Source organism: Ovis aries, chromosome 25, assembly GCF_016772045.2.
Source record: "Ovis aries strain OAR_USU_Benz2616 breed Rambouillet chromosome 25, ARS-UI_Ramb_v3.0, whole genome shotgun sequence".
Classification (NCBI taxonomy): Eukaryota; Metazoa; Chordata; class Mammalia; order Artiodactyla; family Bovidae; genus Ovis; species Ovis aries.
Window position 1 is genome coordinate 42,856,749 of NC_056078.1, and position 18,646 is coordinate 42,875,394.

At 41.2% G+C, this 18,646-nt stretch overlaps 1 protein-coding gene across 2 annotated transcripts in view; it reads right to left on the reverse strand.

The window, feature by feature from the left end:
- Positions 1-8,703: 8,703 nt before the first annotated feature.
- PARG (poly(ADP-ribose) glycohydrolase) overlaps positions 8,704-18,646 on the reverse strand; it is a 120,206-nt gene continuing 110,263 nt past the window's right edge. For both annotated transcript variants that reach the window (XM_027962356.3, XM_027962355.3), the window contains exons 17-18: positions 10,550-10,678; positions 8,704-9,865 (exon numbers count right to left, since the gene is read on the reverse strand). In XM_027962356.3, the coding sequence (XP_027818157.1) occupies positions 9,711-9,865; positions 10,550-10,678 (284 nt within the window). In that variant the 3' untranslated portion in view covers positions 8,704-9,710. The remainder of the gene's footprint in view (positions 9,866-10,549; positions 10,679-18,646) is intronic.

Genomic DNA, 18,646 nt, shown 5'->3' on the forward strand with positions numbered 1-18,646 from the left:
GTTTGTTGCTGGTATATAGCAATGTAATTGACTTTTGTATATTAACTTTGTATCCTGAAACCTTAATAAAATATAAAAATATAAGTTTATAATATATAATATATATAAAATAATTCCCAGATATTATAAAAATATCCAGGAATATTTCTGTTCATCTTTGGGATTTTCTGCATTAATAATCATGTAACTGGGAACAAAACCAGTTTTATTTCTTCCTTTTCAACCTATCTGTATAATTTTCACTGTCATATTGCCTTGGCTAGAACGCATACTTTCAGTATGACACAGAATAGACGTGGTGCCAGATCTTGCCTTAGTCCTGATCCTAAGAAGAAAGCATCTAGTTTCTAAGCATGAAGCACAGTGCTAACTGGAGATTGTTGTAGGTTTTCTGTGTGTGTCAGGTTAAAGAAGTTCCCTTGTATCATTACTTTACTGAGAGCGTTTATCACAAATTTATTTTAGATTTTGTCAAGACCATATCTATTGATATGGTCAGATGACTTCTTTAGCCTACTGATAGGACTACATTAATTGAGACAGCCTTGCATCCGAGATGGATCCCACTTAGTCATGGTGTGTGATTTTTCACTATTGACATATTGGTGAGTTCTATTTGCTAATACTTGTTAAGGATTTTTCTATCTTAAATCATGAGAAATACTGGTCTGCAATTCTGTTTGTGTTTTTAACATCTTTGGCATCAAGGTAATAAAACAAATTAGGAAGTTTTCTCTCCTCTTCTATTTCAGGAAGATATTGTATAGACATGTTAATTCTCCTTTAAACAGCTGGTAGAATTCTCCAGTGAAACGATATAGGTGTGAAAATTGCTTTGTGAGAGTTATAAAAGTACAGATTCAATTTCTGTACTATTTATATGGCTACCAAATCATACATTTTCTATTCGGTGAGTTGTAGAAGTTTGCACTTTTTGAGGAATTGCTCAGTTTAGTCAGAGCTGTCAAGTGTACGTATAGAGTTGCATGTGGTCTTACATTATTATTTTTAAATGTCTGCAGGATCTGTTGTGACATTTATTCCATTCTTGATATTAGCAACTTGAATATTTTCTTTCAGTCTTATGAGAAGTTTGTCAATATGATCAACCGTTTCAAAGAACAGCTTCTTGCTTCTTTTGTGCTTCTCAATTTTTTTAATCCTATTCATTTCAGCTTTTTAGTAATTTTTACATTCTTCTTGATTTTATTTTGCTGTTTCTCCTTACTTTCATGACGTAGTCTCCTAGATTGACTTTAGACATTCTTTTTAATTGAAGTATAGTTGATTTCAGGTGCATAGCAGTGATTCGGGCATATATATATATATATATCTCTCAGGCTATCTTCCCTTATTATTACACAATATTGAGTATAGTTCCCTCTGCTATACAGTAGGTCCTTGTTGGTTATCTGTTTTCATAGTAGTGTGTATATATTTTTCACTTTCATTCTGTTAAACATTTATCTTGAAATTCTGAGACTTAACCCATTAATTATTTGGAAGTGCACTGTTTCGTTTCTGTGTTTAGAAATTTTAGCTTTCTGTTACTGATTTCTAATTGATTTGATTGTGGCCAGAGGACACATTTTACATAACTGCAATTCTTTTAAATTTATTGAGGTTTGTTTTAAGCCTTGTTCAGTCACTCAGCCATGACCAACTCTTTGCGACCCCATAGACTGCAGCACACCAGGCTTCCCTCTCCTTCACTGTCTCCCAGAGGTTGCTCAAACTTATGTCCATTGAGTCAGGGACGCCATGCAAGCATCTCATCCTCTGTTCCCCTCTTCTCCTCCTGCCCTCAGTCTTTCCCAGCATCAGCGTCTTTTCCAATCAGTTGGCTCTTTGCATCAGGTGGCTAAATTGTTAGAGCTTCAGGTTCAGCATCAGTCCTCCCAGTGAATATTCAGGACTGATTTCCTTTAGGATTGACTGGTTCCAAGGGACTCTAAAGACTGTTCTCCAGCACCACAGTTCAAAAGCATCAGTTCTTTGGCATTCAGTCTTCTTTATGGTCCAACTCTCACACCGCTACTGGAGAAGCCATAGATTTCACTATATGGACCTTTGTCAGCAAAGTGATGTCTCTGCTTTTTAATATGCTGTCTAAGTTGATTATAGCATTTCTCCCAAGGAGTAAGCGTCTTGTAATTTCATGGCTGCAATCACCATCCTCAGTGATTTTGGAGCCCAAGAAAATAAAGTCTGTCACTGTTTCCATTTTTCCCCATCTGTTTGCCATGAAGTGATGGGACTGGATGCCATGATCTTCGTTTTTCGAATGTTGAGTTTTAAACCAGTTTTTTCACTCTCCTCTTTCAACTTCACCAAGAAGCTCTTTAGTTTCTCTTTGCTTTCTGCCATTAGGGTGGTGTCATCTGCATATCTGAGGTTATTGATCTCTCTCCTGGCAGTCTTAATTCCAGCTTGAGTTTCATCCAGTCCGGCATTTCACAGATGTACTCTGCATATAAGCTATATAAGCAGGGTGACAGTACACAGCCTTGATGTACTCCTTTCCCAATTTGGAACCAGTCCATTGTTCCATGTCCAGTTCTAGCTGTTGCTTCCTGACCTGCATACAGGTCTCTCAGGAGGCAGGTAAGGTGGTCTGGTATTCCCATCTCTTAAAGAATTTTCCACAATTTGTTGTGATCCACACAGTCAGGGGTTTTAGTGTAGTCAATGAAGCAGATGTTTTTCTGGAATTTCCTTTTGCTATGATCCAGCGAGTGTTGGTAGTTTGATCTCTGGTTCCTCTGCCTTTTCTAAATCCAGCTTGTACACCTGAAAGTTCTCGGTTCATGTACTGTTGAAGCCTGGCTTGGAGAATTTTGAGCATTATCTTGCTGGCATGTGAAATGAGTGCAATTGTATGGTACTTTGAGCATTCTGTGGCATTGCCCTTCTTTGGGATTTAAATGAAAACTGACCTTTTCCCGTCCTGTGGCCACTGCTGAGTTCTCCAAATGTGCTGGCATATTGAGTACTTTAAATAGCATCATCTTTTAGGATCTGAAATTCCAGCTCCTCAGCTGGAATTCCATCACCTCCACTAGCTTTGTTCACAGTGATGCTTCCTAAGGCCCACTTGACTTTGAACTCCAGGATGTCTGGCTCTAGGTGAGTGACCACACCATCCTGGTCATCTGGGTCATGAAGATCTTTCTCGTATAGTTCTTCTGTGTATTGTTGCCACCTCTTCTTAATAACCTCTGCTTCTATTAGGTCCATACCATTTCTGTCCTTCATTGTGCCCATCTTTGCTTGAAATGTTCCCTTGGTATCTTTAATCTTCTTGAAGAGATCTCTAGTCTTCCCCATTCTATTGCTTTCCTCTATTTCTTTGCATTGTTCACTTAAGGCTTTTGAAAAAATCTCTCCTTGCTATTCTTTGGAACTCTGCTGCAGACAGGCATATCTACAGCCTAGGCCTGGGCTATCTTGGCATATCTGCCCCCAGGTACTTGAAAAATCTGCGCATTCTCTCATCATCGAGTGTTTTATGAGTGTTTGGTCCTAATCATTGAACCATGAGGGAATTCCCTTTGCTGATTTTCTATCAAGTTGTTTAATAAATTGCTGAGGAAGGGATTATGAAGTGATTAATTAAAATTTTATATGTCTGTTTCCCTTCATTTCTGTCCGTTTTTGCTTTACGTATTTTGCATCCGTCCCTGTTGCTCTGGATCTCGTCAAATTGGAGTGGGCAATAGGAGAGTGGAGCAAGCGAGAGCAGCTGTGAGCTGATAAATGCTGATGATGAGCACTAGTACATATGGAGACGTTTATTGCTCTCCTTTAGTTTCTATGTCTGAAATTCTTCTTGAAAAGAAAAGCATTTCCTGGCTCCCAGTCTAAGTTTATTACCGTCTCTTGTCTGTGCTGTCCACTACAGTATAAACTTGATGATAACGACCTCATCTATCCTGGTCACAATTACAGCCCCAAAGCTTAGAGCTCACTGGCATATGGTTGGCACTCTAACTACCGTGTTTCCTCAAATATAAGCGGCCACAGATATAAAGGACTTCCGTGTGTGCTAGCCCTTCAGTGTGTGCTAGTCCGACTCTTTGTGACCCTGTGGACTGTAGCCCACCAGGCTCCTTTGTCCATGGGATTTTCCAGATGAGAATACTGGACTGGGTTGCCATTCCCTTCTCTAGATCTTCCTGACCCAGGGATCGAACCCAGGCCTCCTGCACTGTAGGCAGATTCTTTACCATCTGAGCCACCAGGGAAGCCTGTCAAAATATTTAAATGTTACAAAAATACTTTTATGTATCATTAAAAAATGCTGCAAAGTAAATTATAATATGCTATTTTAAAAGTACTTGGATTTCAGATGCTACAATGTGAAAAATATTTTAAATTAATAAAATACAGTATCTGTGGAGTAAATGAATACTCTGAGGTCAAGATTCTGATGAAGAGCCTTCATACATGTTCAAGAGCAGATCAGGATATAGTTTTGAGAATATATTTCTTCCTAAATATTGAAATTTTAAGCTCAACCTTATACTTAATTGTGACAAATCTTAATAGAAAAAGCAATATTCTGACATGGTCTCCCATCTTTTTACCACCAAGGACCCTTTTATTTTATCCCCAAGGTTCCCATACTTTGAAATATTTTGATACCATGTAAAATTCCTTTTTTTACTTGATATCAAGTAAAAGCTAATTTTCATTTTTCATCTATTAAATATGCATATTCAAACTGAGGCAATACAATAATAATTTCCAGCTAAAATAAAAGAAACCTGACCTTCTACTGACCTTGTATGGACTCATCATAGGGAAAAGTAACATTTCTATTAGGAAATCTACTGTTTAGCCTCCCGTGTCTCTTTCTCAGAACCCAAGAACCAGGGACGGCAGGCACTTGAGATGACAGCACCCATATTAAGCCAAGAGAGGCCAGGGAGGTGCCCATCTTAAGGTTCTCGGTTAGCCATTTGTTTACACACCTCTCCAGCAGAGAAAGCTGCGTCAGAGTGCTAGACGCTGGTGGTCTGACATTACCCATGGGCCCATTCACGCTCCTAAAACTGTTAACACAAAAATTCAGTTGGTCTTTCTAGATTTGAGCCAAAGCGAAGTAGTGAAAAGAAAATGCTATCTGTGGGGTTTTACATCACCCACCCTCTCTCTGTGCCTTAGTTTAGATCTGAGTGCAGAGGACAAGCCATTCATCTCTGCATCCCTGTTCAGTGGCTGCCCAGAGTAAGCACTAAAGTGTCCATGAATATGTGAATGAATGAAGTCAAGACATCTTCTCTGACTTGAGCTCTTTTGAGGGAAAATGGAAACTAGGAAAAGGAAATGAAAGGGAACATGACCGCAGGAACCTGGCAAGGAAGATAAACTAGTGCGGTCAGCCTTCTCTTTCCCTCTGGAAGATTCCTTAGGCCAGTGGCCCTTTCTGTGTGCCTGATTCTGAATGAGGACTAACAAATCTACAAGTGAAAATTTTAAACAAATGCCTCAGACACACAGTATATTTAAAAAATGAGAGCACGTATGTTAAAGAGGTGTTGACCAGGGGACCAGAATTTCTTTACTCTCTTCCTAGAAAAATCCTGTAAACATTAGCACAGATCTCTCCTTATCCACGAGCTTCCCTGTTAGCTCAGTTGGTAAAGAATCCACCTGCAATGCAGGAGACCTTGGTTCAATTCCTGGGTTGGGAAGATCTCCTGGAGAAGGGATCGCCTACCCACTCCAGTATTCTTGGGCTTCCCTGGTGTGGCTCAGCTGGTTAAGAATCTGCCTGCAGTGCGGGAGACCTGGGTTCAATCCCTGGGTTCGGAAGATCGCCTGGAGAAGAGAAAGGCTACCCACTCCAGTATTCTGGCCTGGAGGATTCCATGGACTGTATAGACCATGGCGTTGCAGAGTCAGGCACGACTGAGCAACTTTCACTTTCACTCCTCATCCTCAAGTTCAAAATCATGACCTGTCAGCACTATCTTTAATACAGTCAGGAAAAGTAAAAACAGTTGTCAGATGAACAGTTTTGGTGTCTCGTTTGGGAACCCTTCCAGTCTAAAGGCTCAGCAGACCTGGGTGCATCTGGGAAGGAGGGACTAAGGGAACCTCAGTGAGCACAGGAAGAGTAGTGGGCCTGTGGATTGGGCAGTTTGTTCTGATGACTATCATGTTAGGACACACTTCCGGCCCCCAAAGAACAGGGTTAAACATCCTGAGCTCAAGTTCCAGGAATGGCTGGTTTTTCCCTTCCCTCCAGACAAAGGATTGGGTCAGAGCCACAGGGCTGAGAGAAGGACATGCAAGCTTCTAAATCTCTGCTTGTCTTTGAAGCAGACATCCCAGGACTCACTTCCTTTAATCAAAAAAGCATATGAACCATGAGCACACAGATTGGAGAAGATGGGAGAAAACAGGTGAGAACCTATGGAATGACTTTTCTTCCTGCTGAAGTGTTTGAGAATAGAATCCCGTGAGTTCTTGTACCATCATATTCTTGGAGTGGGGCACCTTAACGTTTGGTTTCCAAAGCACTGTATGTTGCTTTGGAATATATTCGACATAGCAATCCTGGAGCTTGGTTAGATCTTTACAGTCTCCTTTTTAAATACTGATTCTCGTTGCCTTTAATGTCAATTCAACCATCAAGAAAAGAGTTAGTTCTCTGAGACTACTTAATATACCCCACTGACAACTAGTCATTCATGATGAAGACTATGCTACACTGGGAACCTGGTAGAGATCAAGAGTGTCAAAGCTTTTGCTCTATCATATGACAAAGTAAATCTCCTTTCATAATGAACTCCTGGAGCTGAGATGGTAATTCCCTAATCTGGGCGTCTGTTAGCCCATGGGGAAAAGCAATGAGCACAGTCGCTAATATACAACAGGTGCCCCATAAATGTTTCCTGGTCAACTGTAATAGTTGGCATTTATTAAGAGCTAACCATGTGCCAGACCCTGTGTTCATTTTATATACAGTATTTCTCAATAGTTACTAATAGCCCACTTTCTAAATGAGTTAAGTAGGGCTCAGCAAGTCACTTTATTTAAAGAAGGTTACAGTGTTAGCCAGGGATACAGCCAGCATTTGAACCCAGCTTGTTTGATTTTAAACCTCATGCCTTTTCCATTACTCCACGTTGTTTCCTTAAACAATTATTATACATTTGAGTGAGCCAGACAGAAAGTGAAAAGTGAGTGAGCTGTATTAAAAACCTAAGAATTCTACACTACAGACATCCTTTCGTGCCTCAGTAGATTAAAGACGAGAAGGGCAAACAACATGAAATAAAACAATAATCCCTGATGGAAGAGAACAGAAAGGCGCTGCTAAGTGTCTTAAAATATATATGTTAATTAGATGTCTGATTTTTCCTTTTTACAGAGGGCCTCTGGGAAGGTAAAGTGTCTGCCTGCAACACAGGAGATGCGGGTTTGATCCCTGGGTTGGGAAGACCCTCTGGAGAAGGAAATGGCACCCCACTCCAGTACTCTTGCCTGGAGAAGCCCATGGGTGGAGCCTGGTGGGCTGCAGCCCACGGGGTCGCCAAGAGTCGGGCACGACGGAGCGATTTCACTTTCTTGGCAGCAAGGCCTTTCCTGGCGACTCAGATGGTAAAGAACCCGCCTGCAGTGGGGGAGCCCTGGGTTCAGTCCCTGGGTCGGGAAGATCCCCAGGAGAATGGAATGGCAACCCACTCCAGTATTCTTGCCTGGAGAATCCCACGGACATAGGAGCCTGGTGGGCTACAGCCCGTGGGGTCGCCAAGAGTCGGACACGACTAAGCGACTAACGCTTTAGGAGCAAAGTCATCAGTTCTTTCCACCTCCCTCTCCACCTCAAGAACACGGACATTAGTTCTCTCTGTACAGTCCACTTGATCACACAGTCACAATTCAAGAATGTACTGAGACAAAGAAGTAGGAGGTTTCATTCTTGAAAACCCCTCAAGAAGAGAAAGGCAGTCAGGTGGCCTGGTCACTGACCTGTTCAGCATTAAGAGCCGAGTCTTAGAATGTGTGTGCTGTAATACTAGGCTCGGGGTGGGGGGTGGTCTTACCTGGATTTAAGGATATCTTGCCACATGAACCTCCTAAACTAGTTCATGTAACATTTTAAAGAACTGGTCACTTAGTCTTAGGGCTGAATAAGAGGGAAAGAATATGGAGACAGATAAAAATAAATGAAATATACCATAAATGCTTAACAAAAGCATAGAATGGGAAGGATTTTAGTACCAGTAGAAAAAAAAAAGCCAGATATCTTGGACTCAGATGATGAAAAATCTTAAAGAACTCTGTTAATGACAAGTGACTGTCTTCAGGCACTTCAGTGCCAAATTCCATTAGCATCTGTATATAAATAAAAAGAGCTGCAGATGCTGGCCAAGGCCCCTTTTTACTCAGCCAATATTAATACCAGGTGTCGGACCATCTACTTAAAACTCCGTATTAATAGGATTTGACTACCAATAGCTTTTCCTGACAGCTGACTGTAAGCTAGAACTTCAATAGTATGGCTTAGAATTACTTTAGAAATAATAAGTGCTTTTGTAATTAAACTCTGCTTTTAATTAGCACAGAACTGGCATTGACTTTTTAACTTCTGAGAGACATTATTATTTATGCTTGTTGCCTATTTTAAATGGACACAATTTTAAACAAAAGATTTTAAACAGAGCCCCTAATAAAGCCTAAATCTAATCATTTCCACAATTCCAGTTTTATTTAGATTTTATGTGCTTGCATGTAGACACACTTAAAGAACACATATGTGTATATATATATATTAGATGATATAAGAGTTTGACAAATGACTTGTTAACGAAAATTTATTAACTACATAACCTTTGAATACCAGAGAAACTTCAATATGTACAAATCACCATGAAGTTCCCAGTTCCTAAACTTTGGTTATATGAATATGTCTCAAGCACCAAGGAACAAACAATAATCCTAATTCAAAAAAAGAAAAAAAAAAATCCCAAGAAACGAGGTTCTTTAAGTCTCTTGAATCTGCCTGTTTTCTAAACACCATTTGGGAAACTCTTTTATTCTTATATTTCCTTTCATTTGGGTCAATTTCCAAAAACAGTCAATAAAAATTGATCAGGGGAAAAGGGACAGACAAATTACCATTACAAATAAAGGTGATATCTCAAAATAACTTTTTGGAAAGTATTCTTAAATATAAAACTCTTAACCTAGGAGATCTGTATTAAGTAACAAACCCAACTCTTATTTCAAAAATCAAAAAACCTCCAACACCACAATCATAACAAGAGTAGGGGGTGAGAGGCTCACAAGGAGATCTACAGCAGACTCAGTTAAGCAGCTCCTAGGATTTCACCACCTTCCTTGGCATCTGCTAGCTGCAGAGGTGATTTGTATAATATTTAGGCATCAAAAAAGACACCTGACAGGCTGAGCACAAACTCTGATGAAATTTCACAAGAAGTCTGATGGGCAAAAGAAAGAAAAATCAAAGGATCAAGGCTGAAATAGGAAAAAAAAAAACAAAACCAAAAACAAAGTATGTCTCAGTGTATGTAAGTCGGGATGGAGGAGGTGTAGGTGTACCAACTGACGGGTGCGCGTGCGGAAGGGCCTGCATCCTGCCTACAAATGTGGGTTATATACACACGTATACTATGTCAGTCCATGTTACACCTTCCTGTTACAGAAGTGGAAGGAGCTTCTCGTCACTTGGCCCCTCAGGCCCCAGTCCTTTGTCCTGGCTGGTTGGTGGTCTGTGTACAAGACTCAACTGCATGGTATATGAACGGATAAAGCTTGATGTCTGGTCCAGGGGTGGAGCAGTTTCTGCATTCTTCATTGTAATATCGTAGCAGCAGCTTATATACTTCTCCTGAAGAGCAGAAAGCCAAACCAGTTTGCACATTAAGATATGTAGATAGATAAATCGACTACAGAACATCCCAGTTCTATCCTAAATAACAGGCTCAAATTTGGCTTTTGAAAATAGAGCATGAGGTCCATAAGCCTGGAAGGCTTTCCTGATGTAAAGCTAAAAATTTTTTAAATACCTTAAACTACTTATTAGTTCATAATTACAGCAGGCTACACATGGTTCATCATCCACGCGTCCTTTTCAGAGTTCACGGTGACTTAATTTTACATTTGGCTCCCATGACAGGAAGGCCTTCCAGGTCCAGCTGAGACACAGTAGGTGGAACGCATGCTGGCCTGTCTGATAAGCGTGACTCAGAGTAAGGCCTCTTAGGTTTAAGGTACCTTCCAATACCATCCCCTCATTCAGCTTTCCATACACACAAAAGTAAAAATGGACACTAACTCCAACTTCTTTGGCCTTCATTTAATAAGCTGACATACTCGTTGAATATTGAGGATGAAATTTTGCCAGAAAAATAAGGTCTGCAGGCGTTGTCCCTTTGAGACCTTGTCCCCCACCCCAACCCCAACCCAAGTCACATTTCCATTCGTTCTTATCCACTAGGATCTATCCAGAGTCAGCAGGTGCTCCTCTTGGATGGTGTACAATCCATCTAGACACCAACCATCCCCTACTCACCAACAGTCAGTTTCCTTTCAGTAAGGAACGCATGCATGCTGTAAATGTCTCTCATCAGTTCCGAGTCCCCAAAGGTGAAGTAAACCACGTCTCGCTCAGCTACGGCAGCTGCCAGTATCTGTATTAAGGCTGAAGCACAGAGGGAAAACACAGCTATATTATGACACTTCCCATCAGGATACCTTTAGTTCTTTCAGCCAGCTAAATTATAGCTGGCATGCCATAGCTATATCCTGGATTAAAGATTTATAAACCTAATATACACGTTATTAGAAATGGCAAATAGAGGATGAATATAAATCATCTGGTTGTGCGACTTTCCAGACATGCTGCTGAGACTCTCATTAAGCCACAGAACTCCCACAGAAGCACCTTTGCGGGAAAACAGAGGGAGGTGCATCTGAAGCGGTACGGTGCTTTCCCCCGTGCACATTCATCTGGAACCCAAATTTCTGTGTTTGCTTGATTTATCTTGCTACACAGTCACTGGTGTTTTGTATCAAAGGTCTGTGATTTTCCCCGACCAGTGTACTTGGGAGGTTCTGCTTTTGTGAACTCTACAGCAAGCAGGCATTCTCCAAATGGGTTCCAAAAGACACCCCCATCCCTCCCGCACTCCAGCCTCCACCCAATCACTAGAGCATGGAGTGAATGTTACTGATGACACTGGACATTAACTCCAGTGTGCTGGCATAGGAAAATCATGGAGAAGCCCTGTCCCCAGGAATCAGAGGCACAAATCACTGAGCCTGGAGCATATTTCCAAAAATCAAATTCCTTTACAATCTTAATCTCAATAGACAAAATTTACTTTAAATACTAAAAATAAACATAGTACAATAAATGCCCTGTTGCTAGTAACATATCTTCTCCTTCATAAAAGGGGAGGTGGGAATCAAAACACTATGGAGGATAAATATAATTTTGACTTTTGAGAGCATGTTAATATTCTACATCTTCAAAACATAAAACATGGGAATAGGGAGGAGCTTACAACTGAAAACAAACAGCCGAATTCTATTTAAAAGGAAAAGCACGACAGGGAAAGGAAAAGGGAAGAACGAGCGTAAGAACTGGCCCAAGGAACTTATGGACACAGCATCTGACGGAGATGCCTCAGTCTTGGACGAGGAGGAGAGAACTGCAAACAAACCCCAGACTTCCTTTATTGGATGTGCTTACCACAGCAGTCCAGGTGAGACAGTTCTGAGACTATTAATAAAATATATTTCAGGACTGAATAAATGAGTTGATATGTTGATGCTGCTGGGAGTTAACAGTTCTCAGAATGGAAGAAGGGACATGCAAACATGGAATGGGAAAGACAAAAAGGTACTGTGGTCACCAACTGGAATGCAAGAAACGGGTGTGCACTCATGGCTTTCAAATATGAACATCTGTGTGTGTGTATTTCTTAGTTTTATCTGCTGAAAGGGCCAAAAAGAAGACACCCCAGTAGCAGTTAGCATATCTAGTGCCCAGGCAGTGGTCTAATACCATTCCCCCTAAAAGCAGCTGGATTCCTCAAGGAATACTTTTCCATGGTTGGGACAGGATAGGTACAAGATAAACCCAGAATGTTTCATTATACCAGGAAGTGAAGAAGTACTCCAAAACAGATGGGGAAAAATTGATGAGTGCTTGTCCTAAGGATATAGAAGCCAGTTTGAAGGAGCATCTATCAGCCAAATCTGGGTGACGGAAGCACCAAAATATTATGTATAGTAGTAAGTTACAAATCATTGAAAAAGTATCCATTCCTGAGTCCACAACAATAACACATAATAAATAAATGGAGAAGAAGGGCTCTTGCTCACATGAGAAAGCTAAAGACTAACCGGTACGTCTAGAGCGAGTGTTAGAATGAGATAGCCCTTTTCGCATTCATCAGGGTAAAGACTGGATCAGGCAAAGATCAATAAAGGACGCTAAACCTAAGGGGAATTTTGACTCAAAGCGTCTTCCCACAGACTACTTATTAACTGCAAGGGAGGAAAAAATATCTCTACAGTGGAAAAATCAGATGGTGACCAAAGCTAACATCACCAGTGGGGTCAGATGACCACCAAGTGCCTCTAGATGCTGTCACCTGTGCACTACTCTGATCCCGAATGCACAACCCCACCCTAATGATGAGGAAAGCGCAGACAAGGACCATGAGTGCTGTGTTCCTCCAACAGGTGTTATTCTCATCACAGGGGACTGGAATGTAAAAGTCGGAAGCCAAGAGATACCTGGAGTAACACACAAGTTTGGCCTTGGAGTACAGAATGAAGCAGGGCAAAGGCTAACAGAGTTCTGCCAAGAGAATGCACTGCTCATCTCAAACACCCTCTTCCAACAACACAAGAGATGACTCTACACATGGACATCACTAGATGGTCAATACTGAAATCAGACTGACTATATTCTTTGCAGCTGAAGATAGAGAAGCTCTATACAGTCAGCAAAAACAAGACTGGGAGCTGACTGTGGCTCAGATTATGAACCCCTTATTGCCAAATTCAGACTAAAATTGAAGAAAGTAGGGGAAATCACTAGACCATTCAGGTATAACCTAAATCAAATCCCTTACGGTTGTACAGTGGAAGTGACAAATAGATTCAAAGTATTAGATCTGACAGAGTGCCTAAAGAACTGTGGACGGAGATTCGTAACATTGTATAGGAGGTGGTGATCAAAACTATCCCCAAGAAGAAATGCAAAAAGACAAACTGGTTGCCTGAGAAGGCCTGACAAAATACCTGAGAAGAGAAGCAAAAGGCAAAGGAGAAAAGGAAAGATATATGCATCTGAATGCAGAGCTCCAAAGAACAGCAAGGAGAGATAAGAAAACCCTCCTACGTGATCAATGCGAAGAAATGGAGGAAAACAACAGAATGGGAAAGAGTAGAGATCTCTTCAAGAAGATTAGAGTTACCAAGGGAACATTTCATGCAGGGATGGGCACAGTGAAGGACAGAAACAGTATGGACCTAATAGAAGCAGAGGTTATTAAGAGGTGGCAAGAGTACACAGAAGAACCATACAAAAAAGATCTTCACGACCCAGATGACCAGGATGGTGTGGTCACTCACCTAGAGCCAGACATCCTGGAATTCAAAGTCAAGTGGGCCTTAGGAAGCATCACTGTGAACAAAGCTAGTGGAGGTGATGGAATTCCAGCTGAGGAGCTGGAATTTCAGATCCTAAAAGATGATGCTATTAAAGTACTCACTCAATATGCCAGCAAATTTGGAGAACTCAGCAGTGGCCACAAGACTGGAAAAGGTCAGTTTTCATTTCAATCCCAAAGAAAGGCAATGCCAAAGAATGCCCAAACTACTGCATAATTGACTCATCTCACATGCTAGCAAGGTAATACTCAAAATTCTCCAAGCTAAGCTTCAACAATATGGGAACCGATAACCCAGATGTTCAAGCTGGATTTAGAAAAGGCAGAGGAACCAGAGATCAAGTTGCCAACATCTGTTGGATCATAGAAAAAGCAAGAGAGTTCCAGAAAAACATCTGCTGCTTCTTCATTGATTATGCTAAAACCTCTGTGTGGATCACAACAAATTGTGGAAAATTCTTAAAGAAATGGGAATATCAGACCACCTTACCTGCCTCTTGAGAAATATGTATGCAGGTCAAGAAGGAACAATTAGAACCAGACATGGAACAACAGACTGGTTCCAAATCGGGAAAGGAGTACGTCAAAGCTGTATATTGTTATTCTGCTTATTTAACTTATATGCAGAGTACATCATGAGAAACGCTGGGCTGGATGAAGTACCAACTGGAATCAAGACTGCCAGGAGAAATATCAATAACCTCAGATATGCAGATGACAGCACCCTTATGGCAGAAAGCAAAGAAGAACTAAAGAGCCTCTTGATGAAAGTGAAAGAGGAGAGTGAAAAAGTTGGCTTAAAACTCAACAATCAGAAAACTAAGATCATGGCATCTGGTCCCATCACTTCATGGCAAGTAGATGGGGAAACAATGGAAACAGTGAAAGACCGTTTTCTTGGGCCTCAAAATCACTGCAGCCATGAAATTAAGACACTTGCTCCTTGGAAGAAAAGCTGATGAAGCTAGACAGCATATTGGGCTTTGTCCTTTGTCAGTAAAGTAACGTTACTGACTGACAAAGGTCCGTCTAGTCATAGCTTTGGTTTCTCCAGGAGTCATGTCTGGATGTGAGAGTTGGACCATAAAGCAAGCTGAAGGCCAAAGAATTGATGCTTTTGAACTGTGGTGTTGGACAGGACTCTTGAGATTCCCTTGGACTGCAAGGAGATCAAACCAAAATAAAAACTTTTAAAAATTGAACTAGTATATTTGATATGGCTGAGTATCCCCAGATTTGAGAAAGAATCTAAGATGTTATAATACATACAAGATTCTGAATACACGAGTATTTCCTAATTTCCAAACTAATATTTATTGAGTATCCACAACATGTGAGGCACCACGACTAGGCCTCATTAATCTTGGAGTAACTGATCCCAAAATACAGATACATTTTAATTAAAACTGCTCAACCAACTTATGCAAACATTAAAGCTTCAGTACCATCAATTTTAAAAGGTTCCTAATTAACCTAAACTACATATAAAAATGGAAACCAAGGTGCTGTAATCTTCTTCTACCAAGAGGTATTTCTTATCTTTTGGTTTGAATGAAATTTATCTATATTTCCTATTAAGAGGAGAGAACGACCCAAAGAAAGTCCTTCTAGTCTTGTTTTCCCCTCACACACAGAAACACTAGCTCACTGGGCACTTGTCACTTATGAAAATAAAATATTAATAAGAACATTTAAAATGTATCTCCCTATAGTGTTTATTTATTTGTTTTTTTCTCCCTATAGAGTTTATTTTTTAAATGCTTCACAGGCCATTCTGCCTCTCTGGATAGGCTCACAGAGTTAAGTTTCACAGATCTACCAAAAAAGAGACTGAATCCTAATAAGAGAATGAATTTACATTACATTCTTATTTCCCATCCGTTTCTGTTTGGAGCACATGATAACAAAAGCATGTGGCAGACAAGCTGGGACCGGAGACTGAAGACCTGAGCTCAGGCCTCACCTTTCTGCCGGCTATCTGAGCTCTAGGACTCTGGCCAAGTCACTTCACTCTCTTGCCTGTATTTTCCCATCTATGCAAAGAGGAAGTCAAATCAGATCATCCCTAAAGACTCTTTCAGAGTACGGAGTTCCACAACCTCTACTACAGCTTTTCTTCTTGCACTGGATATTAGACTGTAAATACACAGAGTAAATTTTCAGAAATATAACAACCTTGACCTTAAATCCATCAGTAATCACTAACAAAAGATCATTTTAAACAAAATTGTCTTCAGACCTCACTACATCCCTAAGGTCTTTGCGCATCTAGACAATTAAGTCTCACCATTTAAGTGAACTCTCCTGCATCACAAGTTAGATGAGAATAAATCACAGATCTAATAGGATGTGGGGACTGACTCCAAGAACGACACAAAAGCATCAAATCCCTAATTGAAGCGCAACTAGGTGCCAAAATAATCACTTAAATTCGCCTGCAGGGAGTCTGGCTTTAATTTTCTTTTTGGCATCAATCTTAAGCAATAAAATTTTCAAATAAGTATGAATAATCAAAAAAGCCTGCCCTGGTAGTTCCAACGGTAAAGAATCCACCTGCAATGCAGGAGACCCAGGTTTGATGCCTGGGTCAGGAAGATGCCCTGGAGGAGGAAATGGCAACTCACTCCAGCATTCTTGCCTGGAGAATTCCATGGACAGAGGACCCTGGCGGGTTGCATTCCATGGGGTCACAAAGAGTCGGACATGACTGAGCGACTCACAGACACTACACTAGTATCAAAAAGCAATCATAGTGTCATCTTACAACAAATGAACCAAACAAAACAATGAGTAAAATCATGGATACCTATACACAGGTGTGGTCTGAGGCCATCAACAGGTAACATTAGTAACAACTGCTAACACTGGGCTCTATACTATAGCGTGCTGAATGTTCCAGCAGCTTTTCAAGGATAAGCTTAAGATTCACAAAGATTAACTCAACCCTTATAAAAGCTGAATAAATATTAGCATTATCTCCATTTTGAAAATCAGAAAATAAGGACATCAAAAGATTAAGTAACCTGCCTACGGTCACAGAGCCAGAAAGTGGTGGAGCTGAATCTGAAGTGGGCGGCCCAAGCTAGGGCTCTCCCTCACCCCCTGTGGTGGAAAGCTGCCATACCACGCCAGCCTGCTATGCTCCAAGCCAACCTACCATATGTCTGTTAGAAGACTCTCCTCAAATTGTTTACTTACATTATTTAAATACATACTGGCAAGAAGCTAAAATAGTATAGATTTGAAAGTGTTACTCATGTCCTTCTCATGAAACCCAAGTTGTTTTGTGAACTCATGTCTTGATTACTATGAAAGCTCAAACAGCCAACTCTTATTTTCTAATTGGTCTTGCGCTCCGGCTACTGTTTATATTTTAAATATATATATATATTAAAGTATTACTATTTATTTTTGGCTGCGCTGGGTCTTTGCTGCTGCATGTGGGCTTTCTCTGGTTGGGGAAAGTGGGGGCTACAGTTGTGGCCCACAGGTTTCTCACTGAGCTGGCTTTTCTGGGTGCAGAGCACGGGCTCCAGACGCTTGGACTTCAGCAGCTGTGGCTCGCAGGCTCAGTGGTCACGGTGCGCAGGCGCAGCTGCCCTGTGGCCGTGGGATCTTCCTGGACCAGGGATCGAGCTGTGTCCCCTACACTGCAAGGTGGATTCTGGGAAGCCCTGGCTACGGTTTCTAATCTTGGTACCATGTGACCCTACCAACCACCCCCAATCCTCCAGTGGATATCATGAAGGCCTCAATCTTTGGTGCCTTAACTGTAGTCACGTCAAGAATTCAGCCACCATCTCTAGAGTGGCAATTTCCAAATCTAAATCTAGATACAGAGTCTGTGGCCAATAAAGATGACATTTAAACGCACAGACACTGGACTCCTGGGCGTTGATCCTGGTTTGAATCCTAGTCCTGCCACTTGCCATCCTCGTGACCTGAGGCTATTACCTCCTTGCCTCAGTTACGTCACAGAGACAAAAATACCTCATACCTAGTAGGCTGCTACGAACTCGTACATCTAAGGAAAGCACTTAGTACAACACAGAACGCTTTCAACATGTCTAATAGCAACCACAGCCACAGCGCTGGTTTTTGAGGAAAACAGGCCAAATATGAATGCTGGTTCTGACTGTTGGCTGTGTTTCTTTGGGCAGTTTTATTAGCCTCTGCATAAAACCTTGGTTTCCTCATCTTAAAAATGAGGCCACAGATTGAAGGGTGACTATGCAACACGAAAGGAGAGAATGTAGTATTTCTTAAACCTGGCTGATTATTAGCAACTCCCAGAGAGTTAAAAAAAAAAGCTCCCAGAGCCATTTTCCAAATCCATTAACTCAGTGGTATCTCTGAAGCCCGGTAATAACCATTCCACTCTCTCCAGACAACTTGAAGGTAACCTGAAAGACGCATGTACCCCTGCGTTCACTGCGACATTATTTACGAATATGGAAGCAACCTAAGCGCCCATCCGCAGATGAGTGGATGGAGATGTGTGTATATACACAGATGAATGGATGGAGATGTGTATATATACACAGATGAATGGATGCAGATGTATATATATACACAGATGAGTGGATGGAGATGTGTGTATATGCAATGAACTACTACTTGGCCATAGCAATGAATCTTGCGCTACGCAACAACATGGACGACCTAGAGTGTATTATCCTGAGCGAAATAAACCAAAGACACAGACTGTGCGATTTCACCTATGGGCTGAATCTAAAAACGAAACACATGGACAAACATAATCAAACAGAAACAACAGCAAATACAGAGGACAAACAGGCGGCTGCTGGAAGCGAGGTGGGAGGGGGTCGTGGGTGTGGGTGCACAGTGCAGGGAGCACAGCCGGTAATTACGGAAGGTCTTCGCGCGGGGACAGAAGCCAGCCAGACTTGTCATGGAGACCGTTCTGAAATGTGCAGAAACACAGAACCACTGCTGTGCGCCAAGAACTAACAGTGCTGTAG